Source organism: Saccopteryx leptura, chromosome 1 (genome assembly GCF_036850995.1).
Source record: "Saccopteryx leptura isolate mSacLep1 chromosome 1, mSacLep1_pri_phased_curated, whole genome shotgun sequence".
Classification (NCBI taxonomy): Eukaryota; Metazoa; Chordata; class Mammalia; order Chiroptera; family Emballonuridae; genus Saccopteryx; species Saccopteryx leptura.
In genome coordinates, this window is record NC_089503.1 from 264,025,278 (window position 1) to 264,048,084 (window position 22,807).

General features: G+C 49.1%; 1 protein-coding gene and 1 non-coding gene across 2 annotated transcripts in view; both read right to left on the minus strand.

Annotated features, from left to right (window-relative positions):
* BIN3 (bridging integrator 3) overlaps nt 1-6,994 on the minus strand; it is a 39,838-nt gene extending 32,844 nt beyond the window's left edge. Inside the window, exon 1 of the mRNA XM_066351644.1 lies at nt 6,917-6,994. Coding sequence (XP_066207741.1) covers nt 6,917-6,924 — 8 coding nt within the window. The 5' untranslated portion in view covers nt 6,925-6,994. The remainder of the gene's footprint in view (nt 1-6,916) is intronic.
* A 2,446-nt stretch (nt 6,995-9,440) lies between these two features.
* LOC136390345 (small nucleolar RNA SNORA71) lies at nt 9,441-9,565 on the minus strand. The gene has a single exon (XR_010748748.1). It is a non-coding gene; the product is annotated as a small nucleolar RNA SNORA71 (small nucleolar RNA).
* Nucleotides 9,566-22,807: the final 13,242 nt, after the last annotated feature.

Consider the following 22,807-nt stretch of genomic DNA (forward strand, 5'->3'; position numbering starts at 1 on the left):
TCCTTAAAGTTTCTTCCAGTCTGATGGTTGTGAAGTGGCATCTCCTCGATGGATTAATCTGCTTTTCCCTGACTGCTAACAAACCAAACATCTCAGCATAAGCTTTTGTCTACTTGGGTTTTCAAAGTGATTGACAGTTTGCACGTATAGAGAGTAAGTTCTTACAAAGAACACAGCCAGTGTTTGCTATAGTTGCCCCTTCTGTATTTCTTATTATAACCCATGAAAAACAACCAAATAAACAACACAATCTCTAACCTGGCTGAAATCACAGGTGTTAGCTTATAGTCTGAATATTTGTAATAAACTCCTAGATAAGTATTTTTCAGACAAAGGTCTATGTAGAGTATCTACCCCTCATTGATCATGTTAACTGTTACTCATCAATGCATTGTAAACACACATTAAAATTATTTGGGAAATCAACTGAAATGTCATTCTAAAAAAGATGAAATAGAATGTAATAAAAAATATTGAAGTGCAGTGCACATATATTGTGTGTGTGTGTGTGTGTGTGTGCTATATCAAAGGTACTCCTAACTGTGAGTTGGATTCGAAATGTATATTTTGGAAGCCATTGTCTACGTGAGCCTCCCTGGCTCTGTTCTTTTTCTTCTCTGATTAATCCTGTGGACTACTGCTAAATTAACTTGACTAAATCATTGCTTTTGTCATTTTACTTTCCTCCCCCAAACCCTTCAATTTCCAAAAGCCTAGGCTCAATTTCAATTTCTCAGCCTGGCACTATGATGTGGCTCCAACTGGAGTGTCAACTCTTAACAAAAAGGCCTCTCACCCAAGTTGCTGTTCACTAAACTCAAACTGAGCTCCTGACTGTCTATTTGCCTCAAATATTTTTTTTGTGTGTGACAGAGACAGGGGCAGAGATGAGAAGCATCAATTCTTCGTTGCAGCACCTTAGTTGTTCATTGATTGCTTTCTCGTATGTGCTTTAACCAGATGGCTACAGCAAAGTGAGTGACCCCTTGCTCAAGCCAGTGACCATGGGGTCATGTCTATGATCCCACGCTCAAGCCAGCAAGCCCAATCTCAAGCTGGGGTCAGGAAATCAAGCCAGTGACCTCAGAGTTTTGAAGTTGGGTCCTCTGCATCCCAGTCCGACGCTCTATGCACTGCACCACCGCCTGGTCAGGCTACCCCAAATGTTCTTGATGCATTCTGTCTCCCCACACCTTCCGCCACCATTTCTCATTCCCCACTGAAACAGTACATACTAGGGAAGTCAGGTCTGGTTACAATCCCATCCTCTACTTGAAGTCTTTCTTTTTTTTTTTTTTTTTTTTTTTTTCCTGAAGCTGGAAACGGGGAGAGACAGTCAGACTCCCGCATGCGCCCGACCGGGATCCACCCGGCACGCCCACCAGGGGGCGATGCTCTGCCCCTCCGGGCGTCGCTCTGTTGCGACCAGAGTCACTCTAGAGCTTGGGGCAGAGGCCAAGGAGCCATCCCCAGCGCCCGGGCCATCTTTGCTCCAATGGAGCCTCGGCTGCGAGAGGGGAAGAGAGAGACAGAGAGGAAGGAGAGGGGAAGGGGTGGAGAAGCAGATGGGTGCTTCTCCTGTGTGCCCTGGCCAGGAATCGAACCGGGACTTCTGCACACCAGGCCGACGCTCTACCACTGAGCCAACTGGCCAGGGCTTGAAGTCTTTCTTGATGACACCACTGACATTTAGTGATTCACTAAATGTCATCACTGTGAGTCCCTGGCACCTTTCATATGCTGGGCAAAGATGGATTGATTTTTATAGCCTTTTAAATGTCCTCCAACATTTAGCATGGATCCTTGTACATTAAAAATGTTCAATATTCATTAAACCAACAAATATTTACTGAGTAATATTTATGTGTAGCACACTACACTGGGACTCATTTAATGACTGGTCACCAAGATAATGGGTTTGTGGAAACATTTCTAATAGTTTATTTATTTATTTATTTATTCATTTTTAGAGAGGAGAGAGAGAGAGACAGAGAGGGATAGAGAGGAGAGAGAAACAGAGAGAGAGAGAGAGAAGGGGGGAGGAGCTGGAAGCATCAACTCCCATATGTGCCTTAACCAGGCTGCCAAGCCCAGGGTTTCAAACTGGCAACCTCAGCATTTCCAGGTCGACGCTTTATCCACTGCACCACCACAGGTCAGGCCACATTTCTAATAGTTTAATTGCCAATCTAAAGCTGCTTCAACAGATTTACTTAAAGAGTATAATACGTAAGAAAACACCTTTGACTAAGAAGCTGTGTGACTCAACACACTCGACTCTTTCTAGAAAGAGTCCCTTGCCCCCCATTACACACAGCTAACATAAAAGTTAGATGTTTTTTACATCTGCGCCCAAAGCAATGTCTTGAATACAGAATCTCAGAGCCTCCTCACAAGGGCCCATTTTCTGGGCATTACCATGCTCTCCAGAGGACAGGGCTTGAGGAAAGCTTGGCCTGTCCTGTCACAGAACAAGTGGTATGGCTGCCACAGGCAGGGAGGACCCAGAGCGGGAAGCAGCTGAACGGGTCCAGAATACACGAAGGTCTGCAGGACACAGACTTTTCTCACCTCATGTGTGAAAACTGGCGACTCCTGTAATTCATTCCCAACCTGGTAGTGCCCATACATACCAGCAAAGTCAGGTAACTTCCTCTGGGATCCAATCAACTGGAGACTGGTCTTCCACGTTGCTAATGTTCCTGTCTGAGCACACAGAACACTCAGAAGATGGAGGTTTTAGCTCTAGTTCTGCCAGGCACTGTCTAATTGAATTCTAATAAGCTGTCAAAGGGAGATAATAAGGCCTGAACCACACCTACTTCAAAGGATAAATGTGAGGATGAGATCAGATAATGAATGGGGAAGCAACTTGAAAAGTTAAAAGCACTATACGAATGTAAGATAGCAATGGTTATGCTAGAGGAGAGACTCCACTGAGAAAATGTTTGAAACTGAATGGTTTTGTCTGACCCAGCAGTCTGCCATCTTCTCTTTATAGTCCATTCATTTCATTTCACAATTACCTATTAGGTACCTATTATGTTCAAGGTAGTATGTGAACACAAAGATGGAAGTTGTAGACCCTGCTCTCATGAAGTTTACAGGGAAGAGGTGCACATTTGTGATACCTGGAAGATGGGTAAGTCCTATAGCAGAAGTACTGTAATACAGGAGAAATAAGTTGGTGTGTGTGTGTGTGTGGGGGGGGGGGGGGGTAGGCAGGAGGGGAGGGAACATTCAGAGACATCCTCACAGAGTCTTCCTTGGAAGCCACTTCTTCCATCAGTCAATTTAACAATGGCATTCTTCATTTCAGAAAGTGGCTGGCAGAAGGTTTTCCACATTTATATCTTACAATTTTTCCTGAAGCTAAGGCAAGTCAGTAAATGGGGAAAAAAAAGTCCTCATTCATACAGTCAATACACATTTACTGTCAGGGAGACAGTGGTGACCAACAGACAGTTCCTGTTTTCAACAGCTCATAGACTAGTGGGTTTCCTGACAAGCAAACCGGTAATTCAGTACAAATGCTAATGAGGATCAGAGGAGGGACACTCAACCCAGCTTGATAGCATGTGGGGAGCCATTCAGAGAAGACCCTCAGCAGGAGAGTGAAGCCTGTCCTGACTCTTGGCCTGGTGGACGGTAGACGTGGAGGTGGGGAGTAAAGGAATTTCAGGCAGTGGGGACAGCACATAGAGTAGCAGAGGCAAGAGAGACCAGGAGAAGCTTGGACACAGGACCAAAGGTAGACAGCCACATCCAGAAGAGCCTTGTAAGTCATGGCCTGAAGTTAGGCCTTGAGCCTAAAGATGATGGGGAGGATATACGGAGTGAGAACAGAAAAAAGAGAGAACGGACCCCGAGAGATAACCAATATTTGGCAAACAGAGGTAGGAAAGCCCAGAAGAGTTGGGGAAAAAAATCCATGTCTGCAGAGTCTACATCCTTTTCACAACAGAACTGGGTGACAAAGTGTCAACTGGGATTATCCATTCCATGTTAATCCCATGGAGAAAACAAGACAGAAAAGGTTAAATGCTTGGCCAGGCCACACTGTGAATTAGGGAACCAGAACCTGCAGTCAGCACTCTAACTCCTAGCCAAGTGTAGCTGCACTGACTCTAATTTCCTTTATTCTGAGTTAAATGTCTGGACCTTTAGGTATAGGAAGATTTCCTCCAGTATTGCTTTTCCTTGTCATTTAAGCTTAAAATCATTACGGTGTGTGGTTCCAGGGAAGGCTACAATCCCCGGACACAGCTAAATCAGATTAAAGTCACCATTCTTAATTCTACTTATTTCTCCTTCCATTACATAATCAAGACACCCCCCCCCCCACACACACACACACAGAGGAGGACGTGGATAAGGAGTGGAGAGAGAGAAGCAATGGCTAGGATTAGTAATCTGAGATGTGAGCATCAAATGCCTTCTTCCTAGCAGGGCATAACACTGGGCCACCTTGCTGAAAGGCGATGGGTGGATGGGTAGATGGTGCAGGAAGGGGGCAGGTACCCGCTAAACAAACAGGGTGTGGGTGGGCTGCATGCACAGAGGAAGCAGAGAACAAAGATCTCTCATTCTTAATGCAAAATCCACAGTGTGCAAAGGGCATCAATATTGGACATTTCTCACTGTGACATTTTGAAAGCCCAGAACAATGGTTACCCTCTGGGGACAAATAGGCTGCGTATCCCTAGGCCTTATTCAACGATAGCTGGCATATCCCATGTGCATGGTGAACTTGACCTTGGGCATCAGACTCTCATGATGGCTCTACGTCACTCTGGTCTCTTCCCCCACTGAGAATTCCAGTCTTGGATGAATGGGTGGATTCATTCTGGGAGCAGAAAAACCACTCCAGGAGTGAATCAGAAGGATCCAGCCCGGTTCCCTTGCCAGCCATTGAACCAGGAACTGAGTGCAATTGTGTGCCCAGGCGCCGGTGCTGTTCCCCTATTAGGGAGAGGGGGTCAGAGTCCACGCAAGAGATGACGTAGAATTCCTCTGAGGAGGAAAAGAAAGGAATCTCAGCATTGAGGGACAAAGCTGCCCTTTTGGTTGTGACCCTCAATCCAAGGACGTGCCCAGATGTGCATATACTGGGAAATTAATTCTACTGGATAAAAATCTCAGCTTTTGCTAGACAGCTAATGGTCAATTTCAATGTTCTCCAAATGATGGACTTTAGGAAATAGGCTACTAGTTTTTCAGAAAAAAATTTTCTTGAAGACAGGTGAAAACAGTGTGCTTCAGAACACCCAGGGATCCCTTTTCCGTTAGTGGTATCTGTTCTACACTCTTCTCCTGATTTGTAAGGAAAAGATCGCCTAATTTTTTTTTAAATTGTAAACTCCTACCTAAGCAATAGGCAGCATCTGTACTTTCTGCTTTTTACCTTGAAAAATTAGGTGAGCGAACCAAATTTTCAAGATGCAGCTGGTAAGGGGACATGTACATCACAGGGTCAAGGGACCCAGGCTGACACTTTAAGGAAGTAATTCCTCTAGGAAAGGGAATTGAAGGATTGCCACTTTGCCCATCACTAACTAGGTTATCGCAAGATGGGAAAGTTAGCTTTTTAAGGCTCCAGCCCCCTATTGGCTTCCTGGAGCAAAGGTGGAAAGACAGGAGCAGCTCCTGCTGGGACTTATTAGGGCATTGCTCGGGGCTTCCCTCCATGTGCTGGCGACTACTGTCTGACATTTGTCCATCAATCTTACTCTAAGAAGCGAGGAAAAGAGAAGACAAAAATTGTCTAAATTTTACATTAGAGAGCTGTCCTTGACACTGACTGACACCAGCTGCTTATGGCCAGGGCTTATAGTCTCCACTGATGGCCAAAATGTGAGCTTGCAGGAGCCTTCCTGAAGGATACGCTACCATCTTTGTTCACCATAAGTAGGTATTGTGCATGTACTTGGAGTAAAGAAATATGCTATACTCTGAGGACAGAGTGGCAAGCATGCTCCCTGCATGAATGAAACCTGAATCCAAAAAAGGGTTGACTCATCTTATACACCCCTGGGGGGTCTATGTACTCATACATGCACACTCAGAATCCCCCAAGGTTTGGGTTTGTGGATACACAGGTTCTTGGCCTGAAGATAAGGTCCTTTGGGCAAATTGAGTCTCACAAAATAAATCAACCATTAAACATTATGAAGTGTGTACTACAGCCAAGTACCATGTAGTCCTGTAGCAACCTACTCTCCAGCTCTGCATTTGTGACTCTACTACTCTGAGCCTCCTTGCTTCTTTTCTCACTGCCTGATGGTTCTTGGGATGTTTAAGCTTACCTATGCTTATTTTAAACTGAAAGCAGTGAGTGGTCATGGCCCTGGAAATGATTACAACCAGTCCAATCCTAATGTGGGAGTGTGGGTGTGGGTGTTTAATTCTGGCCCCTTCCAAAAGAGAAGTTTTGTCTTTTAAAGACTGTTCAACGGTGGAAAGGCTAGTCATCTGAAAGCAAGTGAGTTTTGATCAGTGACTGGGGCCCAGACTGCCAGAGTGAGAAGCGCAGCTCTGGTGGAGGCGGCGGAGGGGTGCCCATCGGGCAGAAAGAAGACACTCCACCTCAACGGGTATTTAAAAGAGAAGGGAACAAGGAAGTCCCTCACTTCAAGCAGCTGGGAGAAGACAGGACCAACTCCTTGGAACACAAAGTCAGAAACGGAGTCCGACGCGCGACCCCCGGCCCCTCTTCCCGGTAAGTACTGCCGAGAGACGAAGGCAACGCCAAAGCCGGGGGAAGGCCACTCGAACGACCCTCGAATAGGGGCCAGTCGGGGCCTGCTCTGGGCGGAGGTTCCGTGCGGGGAGCGGGACGAGGGCACTCAAAAGGACGCAGGGCAAGGCGCATAGCGGGCCTGGGCTCCACCGGCCTTGCCGCCGGGGCCTCACTCACCAGCTCATGGTCCCGAACCTGCATCTGCCGCAGGGGTCCTCCGCAGCGGCCAGGTCCTCTGGGAGCACTTCCGGATTCAGCCAGTCTCCAGGAAGTGACGTATGCCCGCCCCTTCTGCCCAGCAAAGGAGGCTGAAGGGGCGGGGCCGGGCGCGTTAACCCTTCCGCCGCCGCGGATTTGTCCAAGCGATGTTCTCGCCCCAGACCTTCACGAGTGGGTTTGGGACTCCAGATTCGGCCTGTGGCGGGGCATGAGGGCCCCTGGGTGCGTTTTTTGCTTTCAACCCTGACCTGTATATTCACTTCCGCTGACTGCACGTGTCGCTTAACTGGGTTATTATTGCCTAGTTTTTCTGTCTGTAAAAAGATTTTTAATCCAGAGACCGTAGCAGTAATTGTTTCAGAGGGAATGAGCCAATGGGAAGAGGGTCAGAGGGACACTTCTATTCACTGTACGGTCTTTTGTCTTTTAAATTTTGTACATTGTACATGCTGTTACCTGTTACAAACAAATCGATCTTTTCCCTCCTTCAAGATGTCGCAGGGCAGGCTCTGAACATAAATAGCATAGGTGCTTTTCAGGTTGGAATGTTCTGTGGATTTACTCAACACAAGAGGACAGAGTAACTGTTGCTCCTTATCTTCCAGCCCTTCTCTGTGCATCTCTCTACAGAACCCAAAGGATGGGACTGGTCCCACTCTTTCTACTCATTTATTTAACAAATATTCATTGAGCTCCTACAATGTGCCAGGCACTGTGCTAACATCAAGGATTCATCCATGCCCTCCCAGACTTAATACCTGGAGGGATAGGTAAATAGGCAACTAAGTAATAATAGATCATGGGAAAGAACAAGGGGCTCTGGCAGCCTATAAGCCACCTCCCACCCCCCTGCAAGCTGCCCATAGGATTTTAGTAAAGGCTTCCAGGAGGAGCCAGTGTGTAAGCAAATCATGCTAGCTAGCCAGGTGAGTCTGAGGTGATGGTTGGGGAGAGTCCAGGCAGGAGGAACTTACCTTGATTGAGAAGGCGGCTGAGATCCAGGTAAGTGGCTCATTTGCCTTGGGTCTCCCAAAGTCATAATTCAGGGCTTTAGTCCCTCATAAGCTGCCTGGGGCTCTGGTTTGTGTTGGCTTCCTTACCCCTAAGGACCTCCTTGCTTCAGAAGCAAGAAGCACAGGCAGTAAGGCTGGTGTGGGTAACTGCTGGGCCTCTGGAGGCCTTCTCTCTGGGAATTCTCCTTCAGGTGGACTCTAGTGTTTTAGGGGCTGCTTGGAGAGTAGCTAAGTCAATGAATTAGAGCAGGGGTAGTCAACCTTTTTATACCTACCGCCCACTTTTGTATCTCTGTTAGTAGTAAAATTTTCTAACCGCCCACCGGTTCTACAGTAATGGTGATTTATAAAGTAGGGAAGTAACTTTACTTTATAAAATTTATAAAGCAAGTTAAAGCATATAATAATAATTACTTACCAAGTACTTTATGTCAGATTTTCGCTGTTTGGCAGAATAAATCTTTATAACAACTTACTGTAGTTAAATCTATCTTTTTATTTGTACTTTGGTTGCTCTGCTACCTCCCACCATGAAAGCTGGAACACCCACTAGTGGGCGGTAGGGACCAGGTTGACTACCACTGAACTAGAGCATATGTATAATTTTTCTGACTGACCTTCCAGGGCAGGGTAGAGGGCTTGGCCAGGAGTAGGGGAGCTCAGAGGACTGTCCACAGGAGATAATCTTTCATTTATGTTTTCTCTCTCCCTTTTTTAAAGTAAGAGGATGGTAAATAGAGAGATAGATGCGCCCTGACCGGGATCCACCTGGTAACCCCCATCTGGGGCCAATGCTTGAATCAACTGAGCTATCCTCAATGCCTGGGGCTGGGCTGACCTTTGAACCAGTGGAGCTGCTGGCTGTGAGAGGGGAAGAATGTGAGAAGGGAGAGAGGGAGAGGAAGAGAAGCAGATGGTTGCTTCTCCTGTGTGCCCTGACCAGGGATTGAACCCAGTATGTCTGCATGCCAGGCTGATACTCAATCCACTGAGCAAACCAGCCAGGGCCATGTGTTTTCTTTTTTTTAAAAAAAAATTTTATTTATTGATTTTAGTGAGAGAGAAAGGAAAAGAGAGACAGGAACATCAATCTGTTTCTGTATGTGCCCTGACCGAGGATTAAACCAACAACCTCTGTGCTTCGGGATGATGCTCTAACCAACCGTGCTCTCTGACCAGGGCTTCTCTTTCCATTCTTGAGGGTCTAGAGTTTGACTCAGTGGAGGTTTTTCATTAGAGGGTGGGCCTCCAAGCATATGACAGAGATCAGCTTTATCACCATGACACTCCTCAGGAAACAAGTCAAAATTAGCACTAGAGCAGCCTCAAAGAGTGAAGACAACAGGGAGAAGTCCCCAAAGGGAAGCCAGGGAAGAGTGTGTAGGTAAAAGGAAGGACAGTTCTTGCTGCATTGCACAGGGTGTGATAGATAGGGGTGAGGGTGCTGGTTTTCTGTTGTTTTTTAGATGTGTACGAATGCTCCATGGTTTGGAATGGACAGGAGTGGACCCCCCAAACATGGGGAAATGCGTTCAGCAGTTCCTGTCCCTGCACTATCAATGATCAGGGCACAGGCCCACTTTTAAATGCAGGTGTGCTGTCTTTTTGTGTGTTTTTTTTTTACTCTTTTTTTAGAGAGAGACAGAAAGACAGGAAGGGAGGGAGATGAGAAGCATCAACTCATAGTTGTCACACTTTAGTTGTTCATTGATAGCTTTCTTATACGTGCCTTGATGGGGATTCCAGTTGAGCCAGTGACCCCTTGCTCAAGCCAGCGACCTTGGGCTTCAAGCCAACAACCTTTGGGCTCAAATCAGTGACCATGGGGACATGTCTATGGTCTCATGCTCGAGCCAGTGATCCCACACTCAAGCTAGTGATCTTAGAGTTTCAAACCTGGGTCCTCAGTATTCCAGGTTGATGCTCTATCCACTGTGCCACCACCTGGTCAGGTAGATGTGCTGTATTTTTATGAGCCTCCTGGCACTTTAGCACCTATGGAAGCCTCTCCTACCTGCTTCTTTCTTTCTCCATACTCTGCCTCCCTTAGTTATTGCCTCATAGTGCTAGAGCATTTCCTAAAGTATTAGCCTAGGCAGCTGCCATGTCTCAGGGAAGGTCTGTTTCGCAGCTGGGGGATAGTAGACACATCCCACAGGGCAAAAAGGATGAGTTCTAGACTAAGAGTCGGAGGAGTCCTGGACTCTAGTTCCATCTTTGGTACTATGGCTGACCTAAGAAGTCACATCCCTCTCTGGGCCTTGGTCCTTTTATTTAGAAGATCAATGGATGGATAACACTACCAAAGTTGGAACATTTTGATGTTCCAAGTCAATGGTCTTGTTGACTTTATTTTATTTTTTTTATTTTGTGGCAGAGACAGAGAGAGTCAGAGAGAGGGTCAGATAGGGACAGAGAGACAGTAAGGGAGAGAGATGAGAAACATCAATTCTTTGTTGCGTTCCTTAGTTGTTCATTGATTGCTTTCTCATGTGCCTTGACTGCGGGCCTTCAGCAGACCGAGTAACCCCTTGCTCGAGCCAGCTACCTTGGGTCCAAGCTGGTGAGCTTTATTCAAACCAGATGAGCCCAGCCCTGGTTGGATAGCTCTGTTGGTTGGAGCATCGTCCTGAAGCACAGAGTTTGCTGGTTTGATCCTTGGTCAGGGCACATAGAGGAACAAACCAGATGAGCCCGCGCTCAAGCTGGCGAACTCGGGGTCTCGAACCTGGGTCCTCCACATCCTAGTCCAACACTCTATCCACTGCACCACTGCCTGGTCAGGTGGTCTTGTTGACTTTAAAGGCCCTTGAGAAGTAGGAGAATGGGGGAACGTTGAGGTGGAGCCTGAACAGAGAGTTAAACCGAGAGAGCAGATCTGAGGAGTCAGGCATGTCTGGGGATGAAGCCAAACATAAACCTTCTGGAAGGGAGGGATTCAGCCTGAGGCTCAACTAGGACTGTGTCTCTTACTTTTTACCCTGAATCTTTAATGTAGTCAGCAGAACTTTTATGGCACTGGGAAGAATGCTGGTCTTCCAGGGATCTGTCTGGAAAGTGCCTGCTTTGAGCTGAGCTCCATCTCCTTGTCTGAGGCTCATTTGTTCAACTTGAGGTGTGCTGGGCTGAAGATGGGTAGTCAGGCATCCTGCTGTCCTGTGGACCCAGTTTCCCTCTGTGGGTACCACATGCCATGTGGCACTGATGCTGGGAGGTAAACATAAGGAAGCACAAGCACCTCCCACTCTCATGGAAAACTCAGCTGCACAGTTTCCAGACCCAAGCTTGGGAGCTTTGTCGTGCTTTTCTTTGGAACCGGAGACAATACCATACAGGTTGACCCTGCTCCTTCAGGGGAGGGATGGAAAGGGAGCAAATGCAGTTTCTAAGTGGAAGCTGATAACAGAGGAGCTTTGGGCAGAGGTGGTCCTGTTTTCAGGCCTGGTGAAGAATGCTTTCTCCCCAGAAGTCTGACCCTGCAGTTAAAGAGTGTTGAGGTGGCAGAGATCTACTTCAGGGGACAGAGCTGTTGACCAAAGGGAAAGCAGCTGAAGATCCAACCCTGCCACTAGACCTGTGACCTCTATCAGAACCTTTCACTCAGAGATTTTTAAGCAGGTTCACCTCACTGTCCTCATCTCTGAGCTTGCCGAGCTTGCCATATGTGCCCTCCTGCAGCCGTCCCACACAGAGGCTGACCCTTCTATTTTTTCACCATGCCAACCCTTAGTCAGCTAAGACAAGTGGACCTGGGACATTAGGGACATCCTTAGAGCATGAGGACTGAGATTGAAGGGGCTGATTGTAAAAGGGCCAATTGGTGACCGAGCTCCCTTGAAGTCCTAAAGGCCTCTGCCTCCGGGAGGCTCCTGCAGCATAAATGAAGACCTAGACCCTCAGGTTTCTATGTGGTTTCACTCCCCACTTCTCTGCTCTGCACCTGCTTAGCAAGATGTCCTAGAACAACAGTTTCCTGGGCAGCCATGGGCTAAGAACATGGGAGAGGAACAAAGGTGAGAGAAGATGGAAGATATCAGATTAGACTTCCCAGTGGTGGGAAGCCCACATGGGTGGCTTAAAGACCAGCATAAAGTGGCAAATCAGAAGCTGGGCTGGCAAGCAGCAGCGAGGGCCAGGAAAAGCTGTCCAGGCTCTGGCTCTGCCTCCAAGTAGCCTGAGGGAGTCTCTTTCCTCCTTGGAGCCTTATCTTTTATTTATTTTTTATTTTTTCTTCTTTTTCCAATTGAGACAAGCAGAAATAGAGAGACGGACTCCCACATGCGCCCCGACTGGGATCCACCCTGCAACCCTCATCTGGGGCCATGCTCGCAACCGAGCTACTTTTAGTGTGTGAGGTGGAGGCTCTACAGAGGCAACCTCAGTGCCCCCAGAGCCAGTGCACTCAAACCAATAAAGAGAGAGAAAGAGAGAAAGAGAGAGAGAGAGAGAAAACAGGGAGAGGGAGGGGTGGAGAAGCAGATGGTCACTTCTCTTGTGTGCCTTGATCAGGAATTGAATCCAGGACATATACACGGTGGGTTGACACTCTACCATTGAACCAACCTACCAGGGCTCACCTTCTTGATCTTGACTATAATGTAGTCTGGGTTAGATCCCATATGCCAACTCAGATCGCTTGTTACTGGCTGCCTAGGTTGCTATGCTGAGGATTCTGAGGAATTTGCCATTGGTGGAGAAGTTCTGTGATTGTTTAGCAATGTCTGCCTGGGGAGAGTAAAAGGGATGTGATTGTATACATTCTATTTAAGTGTTTCTTGTTAATTTTTTTATTAAAAATGTTTTTTCCCCCATTGGAGAGAGGGAGAGAAGCGCCAACTCACTGTTCCACTTAGTTGTTTCATTTAGTTGTGTGCTCATTGATTGATTCTTGTACATACTCCAAGTGGGGATTAAACCAGAAACCTGGGTGTGCCAGGATGACACTTCATCCACTGAGCCACCTGACCAGGGCTCTTTTGTTACTTTTATTACCATTTAATAATTGAGCACTTACAATGTGCCAGGCACTACTGTAAGCAGTTCACATTTAATATGTGCAACAACTCTATAAAGTAGGTCTTATTATTATCAGTGTGCAGGATTGAAGCACAGCCAATAGATGGTGTGATGGAGAATCCAGTCCTGCCCCTGCCCCTCATGCTTTTCAGCACTATGGCATGCCACCTCTTGTTAATGATTTCTCAGGTCAGAAGACAGCAGCAGATGGAGCCAGGGGAAGCACAGCACTGAGTGGCTGGGTTGGAGGTGGAGGGACAGCCAGCACATGACCAGGCAACTAACAAGAAAGCCAATGCTGGGCCTCACCCTTTGAACTTTTCTATGCTTCCTCCAGTTTGGAGATCTCAGGACCGGCAGGTGGCAGCACCTGGCAGGGTGAGGGAAAAGGAAAGATACGGACTTGGCGAGAAGTCCTTCAGGGATGAGACAGCCCAGGTGTGGAGGAAAGCAAGAACAAATGAGGGTGTGGAAGAAGGCCAGCCAAAGGCCCACGGAGCAGGGCCTGAGCCTGGGACCCACAGGGAGCTGCTGTGGCTGACACTTTAGTGCTGTTGTCAACATGAGCCTCTCAGCTTATATTTCGTGGTGCCTGCTGTGGGCTCCCCCCCTCCCCCTCGGGAGAATGACTAACTTTAAGGACTAAAAAAAAAAAGTGTTTTGGTTACACTGCCTTTTTACCAACTGGGAACATTAGTCACCATGGATTGCTGCAGATAAGGGGAATGCAAGCAGCATCCCCCTCCTCCCCCTCCTTCTCCCTGATTAGCTCACAGAAGCCAGGGAGGAGACATGTGTGAGAGAGAGTGCACCCAGGAGGGAAAACAGTTCCCCCTGGATGACATGTGTCCCAGGCATCCACCCAGTGCTGCTTGGTCAAAGCTGGGCAGCCCCTGACAGCTGGTCCCCAGTTGGAGGACCCACTGGAAAGAACTGGTGGGAGGTGTGCTGAGCCCAGTGCTCCTGGGCTCTGAGTTGGCTCTGGCAGCCTGCTTCTCCATGTGGGTCCAGGGTACACCTGGGAAAGGGGAAGTCAGTGGAGATGCGGCTCCCAAGATGGGGTATTGGTGGCTGAAAGGACGAAGGAGAGTGCATGGAGGGCATGATGGCTGTGATGTGGCACTGCTGCCAAGTTCCTGCAGGTGGGGATGGCACCCACTGTCCCACATCCTGCACATCAACGTTTTTGCTTCCTCTCCATCCCCCAGGGGGCAGTATCTAATGCTATGGGCCACCTTCCTACCCTCGGTGGCCTTTGCTCTTGCTGTGCTTGGTGTTGGTGGGGCAGGAGAGGTAGGGTGCTCACCCAGTCTGGCCTGTTGGCCAGGACGACAGAGTGGGAGCTCAGTGCCTTGTTGGGGAAGAAACTGAAGCAGGGAAAGATGCAGCTGGGCTGTCTTGGGGACAAGCCAGCCCTGTGAGTCCTGTTCTTTGGCCCAGACCTTCAGCCTGTTCCCCCTGCAGTGTTGCTCCACCCTGGCCACTCACGGATATTTGTCTGAAGAATCCCAAGGATTAGGAAAAATAACTTTTTGACTGTAACAGTAAAGGAAGAAGGAAGATAGTGCTCTTTCTGTATCCCCCAAGATCATCTTGATTTTGCTGTTGCTGATTCTCTTTTAAAAATAAAATATCCACAGTTGTTGATGTCCTCTGAACTCAAAAAGCTTATATGGTGAATGGGGTTGAAAAAGGAAGGGTTGGGTTCTCCCAGAGGGAGGGGCTGGGAGAAGTCCCACTTATTCCTCAGGGCCAGAGCTGGTAGCCATGAGGCTTTCCCGTCAGTCCTGCTGTGTCCCTTCATACTTTGCTCTCCTGCAGGGTCAGCAGAACCCGGGCTGCACCACCCTGCTCCTCTGCCCTTTGCAACCCCCCATCATAACTACCACTGCAGAGTCTTATTGGCACTGCACTCAGCTTTTCACAGGTATTTTTCACAGTAACTTGATGAGGCAGCTCCTCTCTTTAAAAGATTATCTCTTTTATAGGTGAAAAAACTGAGGCTGAACCAATTGCCCAAGGTCATAGGGCTGGCCAAATGAGAATGACAGGCATTTAAAACCCAGGCTGTCTAAACTGCTTTGGAGTAGAGAAGAAAGTACCAAAAGGGGGCATACATGCCAGAGAGAGCTGGCATTTACAGAATACTCATTCTCACATGGCATTTTGTTACCCCTTCCCGTCTCCTGGACGGGCAGTGAGGCTTGGTGGCCTTGACCCCAGGAAAGTCTGTAATGAAAATTGAGCTAAGGTCCAGCTACAAAGCCTGTGCTCCCACTGTGGCACTGTCCAGAGGTCAGCTTGCAGTCAGGAGGGGTACCCACTGTCATCAAAGGGTTGTATGGGAAGTTCAGCTTTGAGCTAATGGTAGGTGGTAGAGTACCACAGGACTTTTGTTCTGTGTCTAGGACAGCCATCTACCCTCAGCTAAAGCCACATTGGGGAGGGGGGGTGTCCCAGGTGAGCACAGCCCCAAGAGAGCATGACTTTCCTAGGGAATTCTTGCAGGTCTCACAGTGATGAAAAGCAAATCTAGGGAGGGGGAAAGACTGCCCTAGTCTGACCTCCTCCAGGCCTGGCTACCCAGTGTCCGCCCTCTGCTGCTGTGGCCGAGACAGCCCCCAGACACCGGCAGGGCAGGTGGCAATTATCCCTGGGCACTGATTACACCACAAGGCTAGCCAAAGCCCCAAATAGCCCAGCAGGTCAGGCTGGTACAGGGAGTCGGGCAGGAGAAGGGTCCTGCTGGGGAGGAAGAGGCAAAAGTGAGGGGGTAGGCGAATGGATGTATTTGGAAGAACTGTGAGGTGGGGGAGGAGTTTATGTCCAGGCTTCTGCCTTTGGGGCAGTTGAGGACCCTCAGAGAAAAGGATGAGGTCTCTATGGCAGCTGGCCGACCCAGAGAAATTGGGTGGGGCCCACACCACTACTCCAACCTTTTGAGGGTCGTGCTGAGAAGGTGGTGCCCAGCAGGAGGGGGCATGCAAAGAAGGTCTCATTGCTATATAGGAAGAACCAGTAGTACCATCCAGGCCAGACCAGCTGCCCCCTCCAGTCCAAGCCCACTGTACTTCTGGACTGGTCAGGGGAGAACCCCCAAAGAAGGCACATGGAGGGGCGGGGTCAGAGGGTAAGCAAGGGTGAGGAGCGGCACAAATCCACCTGCTCCGGAGAGGCACCATCCAGACTTCAGCTCATCTTCCCACTCAGCCATTCCTCACCTTGTATAGGACCGCACCTCCTGGGCCCTCCCTCAGTGCTTTTCAAGCAGACCAGTGAGAGGCAGCTGCGGGCTCCAGAGGGTCTGTTGTGGGGCCGGATCCTTTGGGATGAGTGCCTTGTGGAAGTACTGTACTATCATGGCAGGGAGGCTTGGCTTCTCATCCTGCACTTCCAACTGCTCTCCCTCTGCCAAAGTGCCAGTTTCTGGACATCTCTGAGGTGTCCCAGAGGGCTTGGGACCTGCAGGCCTCCACAGCGAGGGCCAGGGGAAATGGGGAGAATGCAGTTTCCCCAGAAGGTCATGGATTCAGTGGGCTGGACCCTGAAGGCACTCGGTGGATTGAGTGGCAGGCTCCCTTGGGGCCTCTCTGATTCACCACCCCAGTCCTGGAGCTGGCACCTATAGAGGCTTATTTGCTGGCTGACTTAGGAGGAGGTTTTGGATGAAACAAAATGGAAACAGGGAAATATATGCCCCAGCATGCACCCCGTTTTCCTGCTTTTATAAGTGCAGATACCTCACTTTGAGAGTCTGAAACCTCTGTAGCATCCCCTCCTGTCAGCATGGGAGGGGCCTAAGCTCTGGTCCCCCTCCCTCCACCAGGGACAACTGGGGCAGAGTTGTTCCCAATATTTGTCAACTTGGGGACAAGACTGGGCAGAAATCTGGTTTTCCAGAAGTCTCTGATTGACAGGGGGTCACCTGAGACCACCATGTCCAGCATCTGTGGTCCCTCTCTATACCTGGTAGGACCCAGCACCCATGTGGCGGCACCTGCTTGAAAGCCAGCTGGGAGTTCTCTGAACCCAGGCCAGGGACAGAGGCTGTTCATGGCTCCAAACCACCTCTCCCAGCAACTGTGCTAATCCAAATAAGATAGGGAAAAGGCAGTGGGAGGAAATGATAGTTTCATGGTTATTTTCAGAAAGGAAACAAAAAAAAAATTGCAAACAGGAGCACACCCTGCATTTTGGTACAAAATCTAGGAGTCTCGAGGAAAAGAACCTGCAGTCCTTGCTTCTTCTTGTCCTCTTATCAGATGCTGGGGAGGGGGCCTGGGCTGCTTTTTCTCACTGGCAAAGGGAGGTGAGGGGATTAGGGAGGAGCCTTGAAGACCCTTCCTACCAAGGTGAGGGGAGCTGAGGCGTCTCAGTCTTGTGAGCAGACAGGGAGGGACCCACCCTTTGGGGGTGGAGGAGTTGAAGAGGTGGGGTGGTGGAGCAAGTGGAGAAGTGGGAAACTCTGGAGCTGATGCGTGTAAAGGCATGTGTAGGATTGGTGGGCTGGGAGGGTGTGTTCTGGGAGCATGCTGCAGAAGGAGAGCTGGGGGGAGGGAGGCAGGAGGGGCTGTGCTGTGGGAGAACTAAGTGGCTTCGTGTGTGTGTGTGTGTGTGTGTGTGTGTGTGTGTCCCCAGGAAGACAGCCAGGCAACCTGGGCTGCATGTGGAAGGGACCACAGAGGGCCCGCCAACTCCAGAAGGATGTGTGAACAGAGGACAGAGCCTGTCTTCTGTCCCTAGAGGGAAACTGGGCTTTGCTCTCGAACCCCGGGTTTCCCTAGATAATATGGGTGGAGTGAGAAGGGAAGTGGTGGCCTGAACCTTGGGGAGGGAGGCATTTGTTTGGATGCCTGGTGTCAAGGGTTTGATTGCACTCGTTTCGAGGATCTTACAGGAAAGCCTGCAGGGACCCAGGGTGATGAAGATAGGAGAAAGCTGGTGCCCCAGGAAGGGAGACTCAGTAAACTGGGAATCCCCAGTGGTTGGAGGAGGTATTCTAAGAGTAAGGGAGAGGAGATGAGAAGGAGCAGAACAGAGAATTGGAAGAGACCTTAGGAGATCAGCTGGCCCAGGCTCTTCCCTAAGGCAGGAAGGTATTATTATCCCCCTTTTACACATGTGTCATCTGAGGCCCAGTGAGGTTAGCTGCTGTGCCCATGTTTCCATGAGTAGTCAGAGCAGAGGCCTGGGTGGAGAGATGGGCAGCAAACACATTCCTGTGACCTGTTGGGTGACCCAGTTAGTGACAAGGGGGTCTATAGTGCTGAAGACAGAGGAAGGCCCTCTAGGTCTTTTTTCAGGGAAGACAGAGTTAGGCAGAATATCAGGAAAATCCTGGTCTGAGGAAGCTTGTGGGCCTTGGAGGCTGTGCACAGGAAGGGAAGGAGCCCTCCCTCCCAGCCTGCTGAACCAGACCAGGCCCAAGGACCTGTGAGGGCTGGGAGGGGATGGAGGCAATGACTCAAGCCATCCGACACAGGCTTGACCCAGGGGAGGTTGGGTAACCCGGCAGAGGCTCTGGTGGGGTGAAGGCTGGAATAAATGGGTGATGTTGGTGATAAGGGAGAGAGGGTGTGCCCCCAGGGAAGGGCTGCTGGTTCCAGGCAGCCTGCTGGGAGGAGGATGGGGAGGGGCACACTTGGGCTTTAGATTGTGAAGAGGAATGAGGTCTAGGACAGTGATCCCCAACCTGTTTTGGGCCACGGACCAGTTTAATGTCAGAAAATATTTTCACGGATCAGCCTTTAGGGAGGGACGGATAAATGTATCATGTGACCAAGACAAGCGTTAAGAGTGAGTCTTAGACAGATGTAACAGAGGGAATCTGGTCAGTTTTTAAAAATAAAACATCGTTCAGACTTAAATATAAATAAAATGGGAATAATGTAAGTTATTTATTTCTTCTCTGTGGACCCCCGGTAGCGGTCCGCGGCCCGGGAGTTGGGGACCACTGGTCTAGGACCTGCTGAGAGGTTCTGGAAGGAGAGGCAGAACCTCAGGTGGCGGGTTTGGGGTAAAATTCAAAATGGACGACTCTCAGCAGTCGGAATACTCAGGGTGGAGACCCAAAGGCAGAGCTTCTGAGCCCTGCAGGCCCCTGCTGCTTCCTCACCAGAACAGTGGCTCCCTCCAGGAGCTGGACTCCCTCTGGGGCCTTCCAGGCCACGGGCAGGAGGCTGGTCCATCCGTGCACCTCAGGCCATTGCCGAGAGCATCTGGCCAGAATAGAACACTAAACCAGGAGACCTGACTAAATGTCAGTTTCCACATAATTTTCAGGCAAATATGAGAGAAAAGGAGTTAAAAAAAAATACATTCCAAGAAACAAACACAGCTAGAGAACATTCATCCCGAGGCCTCCGGCCAGAGGAACTAGAATGAGGGAACAGAGGCCCCAGGGAGCCATGGGGAAGGAGAAAGGATGGCCCTTCCAAGTAGCAGGAAGCAGGATCTTTCAGTGTGGCCCCAGGAGGACAAGAGCAGAGGCCCCTTCTTCATCCTTACCCTGCCAGGCCCTGGCTCAGCCTCCAGCTGTGAGGTGGGTCTTGTGTGTGGGGAGTGGTGGTCCTGGAGGCGCTGGATACCACTCCTTTTTCTGGCAGGCACTTGAAGACCCAGAGGGGTGGCTGTGACTTTGCCAACTTAACAGCTTAGTCTTCATATCAGAGGCAAACCCAGAAGCCAGGTTTCCTAACTCCTGATGCAGTAGAGCTCAGAGGTGTACTGCTGTTTGACACCATAGTGTCTTCCTGGCTGCAGATTTCAGTGCTTGAAGACCCTGAAGGTCCAGTTGCCAGCAGTGAGTTAGGGATCATTCCTGGGCTTGTCACTTCTGAGCCATTTGGACCCTGTATGTTTTTTTTTTTTTTTACTTTATCTAGTAAGAAGAGTTCAGACCCTGCTCCTGGCTCTGCCTAGAAGATCTGCCCAGATGACTTACCCACAGAAGGAGCAAAGCATCCCCCAACAATCTTTTTCAGGTTTCTGGGGCAGGAATAGCTTTTTCATAATTTTACATTTCAGTGGATCTTCTCAACAGCCTTGTGAAGTAGGTTATTAAGCCCATTGTACAGATGGGAGAATAGTGGCTCAGCCAGATTATGAGATCGATTTATGGTCTCAGAGCGAGCAAGGCGATGCTGGGACTGAGGCTACAGTTTTGGCCTTTTGGCTGAAAGACCTGACATCTTCAGCCAGCAGTAAAGGAGAAGCAGGTGAGTGGGTCGAGAGGGGTAAGGCAGAGGTTTGTTCCTGCTTGGCTGGGATTGTGGAAACAAAACTCTAAGTGCCCAAAAGGAAGAGGACAGAGGGTGAGGTGGTGGAGGTGGGGCTTTTTCTCTCAGCTGACCATCTTGGGTCTGGGCCCAGGAACAGGCAAAGAGGTCAGCTGGAGGGGTGTCTGGCAAAGACTATGGAGAATCAGCAGTTAGAGCCCCCTCCTAATCCCTTCCCCAACCCTGGAGAAGTCTGTTCTATAGCAAGAAGAAGCAACTGTAGTGCAATGCAGGGAAGTGTCATCTGGGTTGGACAACCTCCACCAAGCCAGCTGGGCAGTCTCCGCAGATGCCAAGCTGCTATGTTGTTTCCCAGGGCCTGTGAGCCACTAGGATTTTCTCTTCCTCCTTGGAGGAAAGGACGTGAGAGTAAGAAGCCCCACAGGCCATCGGGTGAGCATTCTGGGATAGATCCATTGTATCTAGAGTCTGATGGGATAATTCATGAAGAGATCTTAGCACAGAGTTTGGCATGTACTAATTTCTCAGTCATTTAGTGATTTAATTTTTATTGTGGGACTGGGGAGAGGACTTTCTGAGATCCTCCAGGAAGTTTCCCTCACCCCCAGCCCTGTTTCCCTCACCTCCCACCAAACGATGATTGAGGTCCTCCTTCTCAGGTAACACCATCACACGACACCAAGTCTGATGTATTGAACTGGTCTCTTTCTGCATTTCCCTGACAGAATGGAAGACCTCTGAGGCAGGGACTGTATCCTGGTTATGTTCACCTTTGTACTGCCTGGCCCCATTCAAGGGTGGGCACTGTGCCCAGTTTAATACAGTTTTGCTACATTAATGGATGAAGAAATGAAATGTGAAGAAGCTCCAGATGATGCTGTGTTACAAGGGAAGGGCAGCTATGAAGGGGCCTCTGGAAAGACATGAAGTGGAAGACCAATAAAAGGTGGGCGGGGGGAAAGAAGAAAATTTTCTTCTCCAGAGTGAAACTGCTTAGATGAATCTACAGAGATGATGCTACAAGACTAAGACTTGCAACAATCTGGGGAAATGAAGTTTGTGGCCAGGAGTATCATGGATCAAGTGATTTTAGGAATATCTCATCGTGCATGTTCAGGGCCTGGGATAGGGGTGAGAATATGACCATATTGGAGAAACCTGGCCATTCACCAGCTCTTTGTTAAGGCAGGAAACATGGCCAACCCAGCCACAGACTAGAGGCAGCTGGCTTTGCGGGAGAAGTTTCTGAGAGATGAGGCCAAGGGAGATTCCCACTGTGAGGCTGGGCAGCAGGAAGAGTCATCCATCTTATTAAGGAACTTGGCACCAAGGCAAATGTCAACAGGAAGAGAAAGGGTTCTCAGGCTGTGGTTCTTGAAAGAGGCAGTTCTGTCTCTCCTTGGCCAAGATGGAGTTTAGGAATCAGCAGTGGCCTCTGAGAGGACGTGAAAGAAAAGTTGAGAAGATTGCATCGGGGGCTGAGGAAGTCAAGCATAGGCAGGGACCTTTGAGGGCTCAAAGGAGGGGAGCTTGGGCAGAGAAAGTAGGCACCTGTCCTATGGCCTAGCAGCCCAGACACAGGTCATGGCTCTCTGTGGGTGTTGGGGCTTCTCCTGACTGTAGACTTCAGGTTTGTTCACTTTCTCTAGGATGTAGTCCCACATGCCTCTGACTTCTTCCTATGGCTGACCCCTTGCTCACTGGCTCCATGTGATTCCTTGAACAGTCCAAGAACACCATCACCAGGACCTTAACACTCGCTGTCCCCTCTGCAGGAGTGCTCTTGGTCGGATGTCCACACGGCCCTCTTCCTGCATCTGTGTGCAAAGGCCCTTTCGTGGTGAGGCTATTGTGGAACACCCTATATATAGTTGTAACAACCATCCCAGCACTCCTCACTCTTACTCTGTTGTATTTTTCTCCATAACACCTATCACGATCTGACATAATATGTATTGTGTTTTTAATCTGTTTCTGCCCTAGAGAGAAGTTCTGAGAATGGAGGAAATTTTTTATCCACTGCTATATCATCAAATATGTTGCACATAGCAGACCCTTAACAAATATTTATTAAATAAATAAGCAATCAGCACATTTCCAGGGGATGCTCCAGCCTGGATCCAAAACCTGGGCTTTGCCCTTACTAAATGTGAGATCTGGGACAAGTCATAGAACCTCCGGAAGCCTTTGTTTCCTTTCCTGAAAAGAAGGAAGTACTACAGGGCCTCTTAAGTCTTATGACTACAAATATAAGGAACCCACCTAAGGTGGTAGGATGAAGTAAGGACTCTAATGCCCATGATTCTCTCTCAGAACATCACTTCCATTAAAGTTCTAGATGCCACTTCTGCTCCAAAACTAGGATTGGACAGGGGCAGCGCCACCAGGCCTGAGGCTAGAAGCTGAGAACTGGCCAGAAAGCTGAGGTCAAAGACTGATGACTAAGCAAGTCTGGGATTCAGGGAGAGGGCTGGACGGGGAAAACTGGGGCTGCTGCGTTTTATTTAAATCGTTGATAAGGATCAGGAAGCAGGCAATAGCCCAATGACACATTAATTAACTTTGCAGATGATACTGGATCA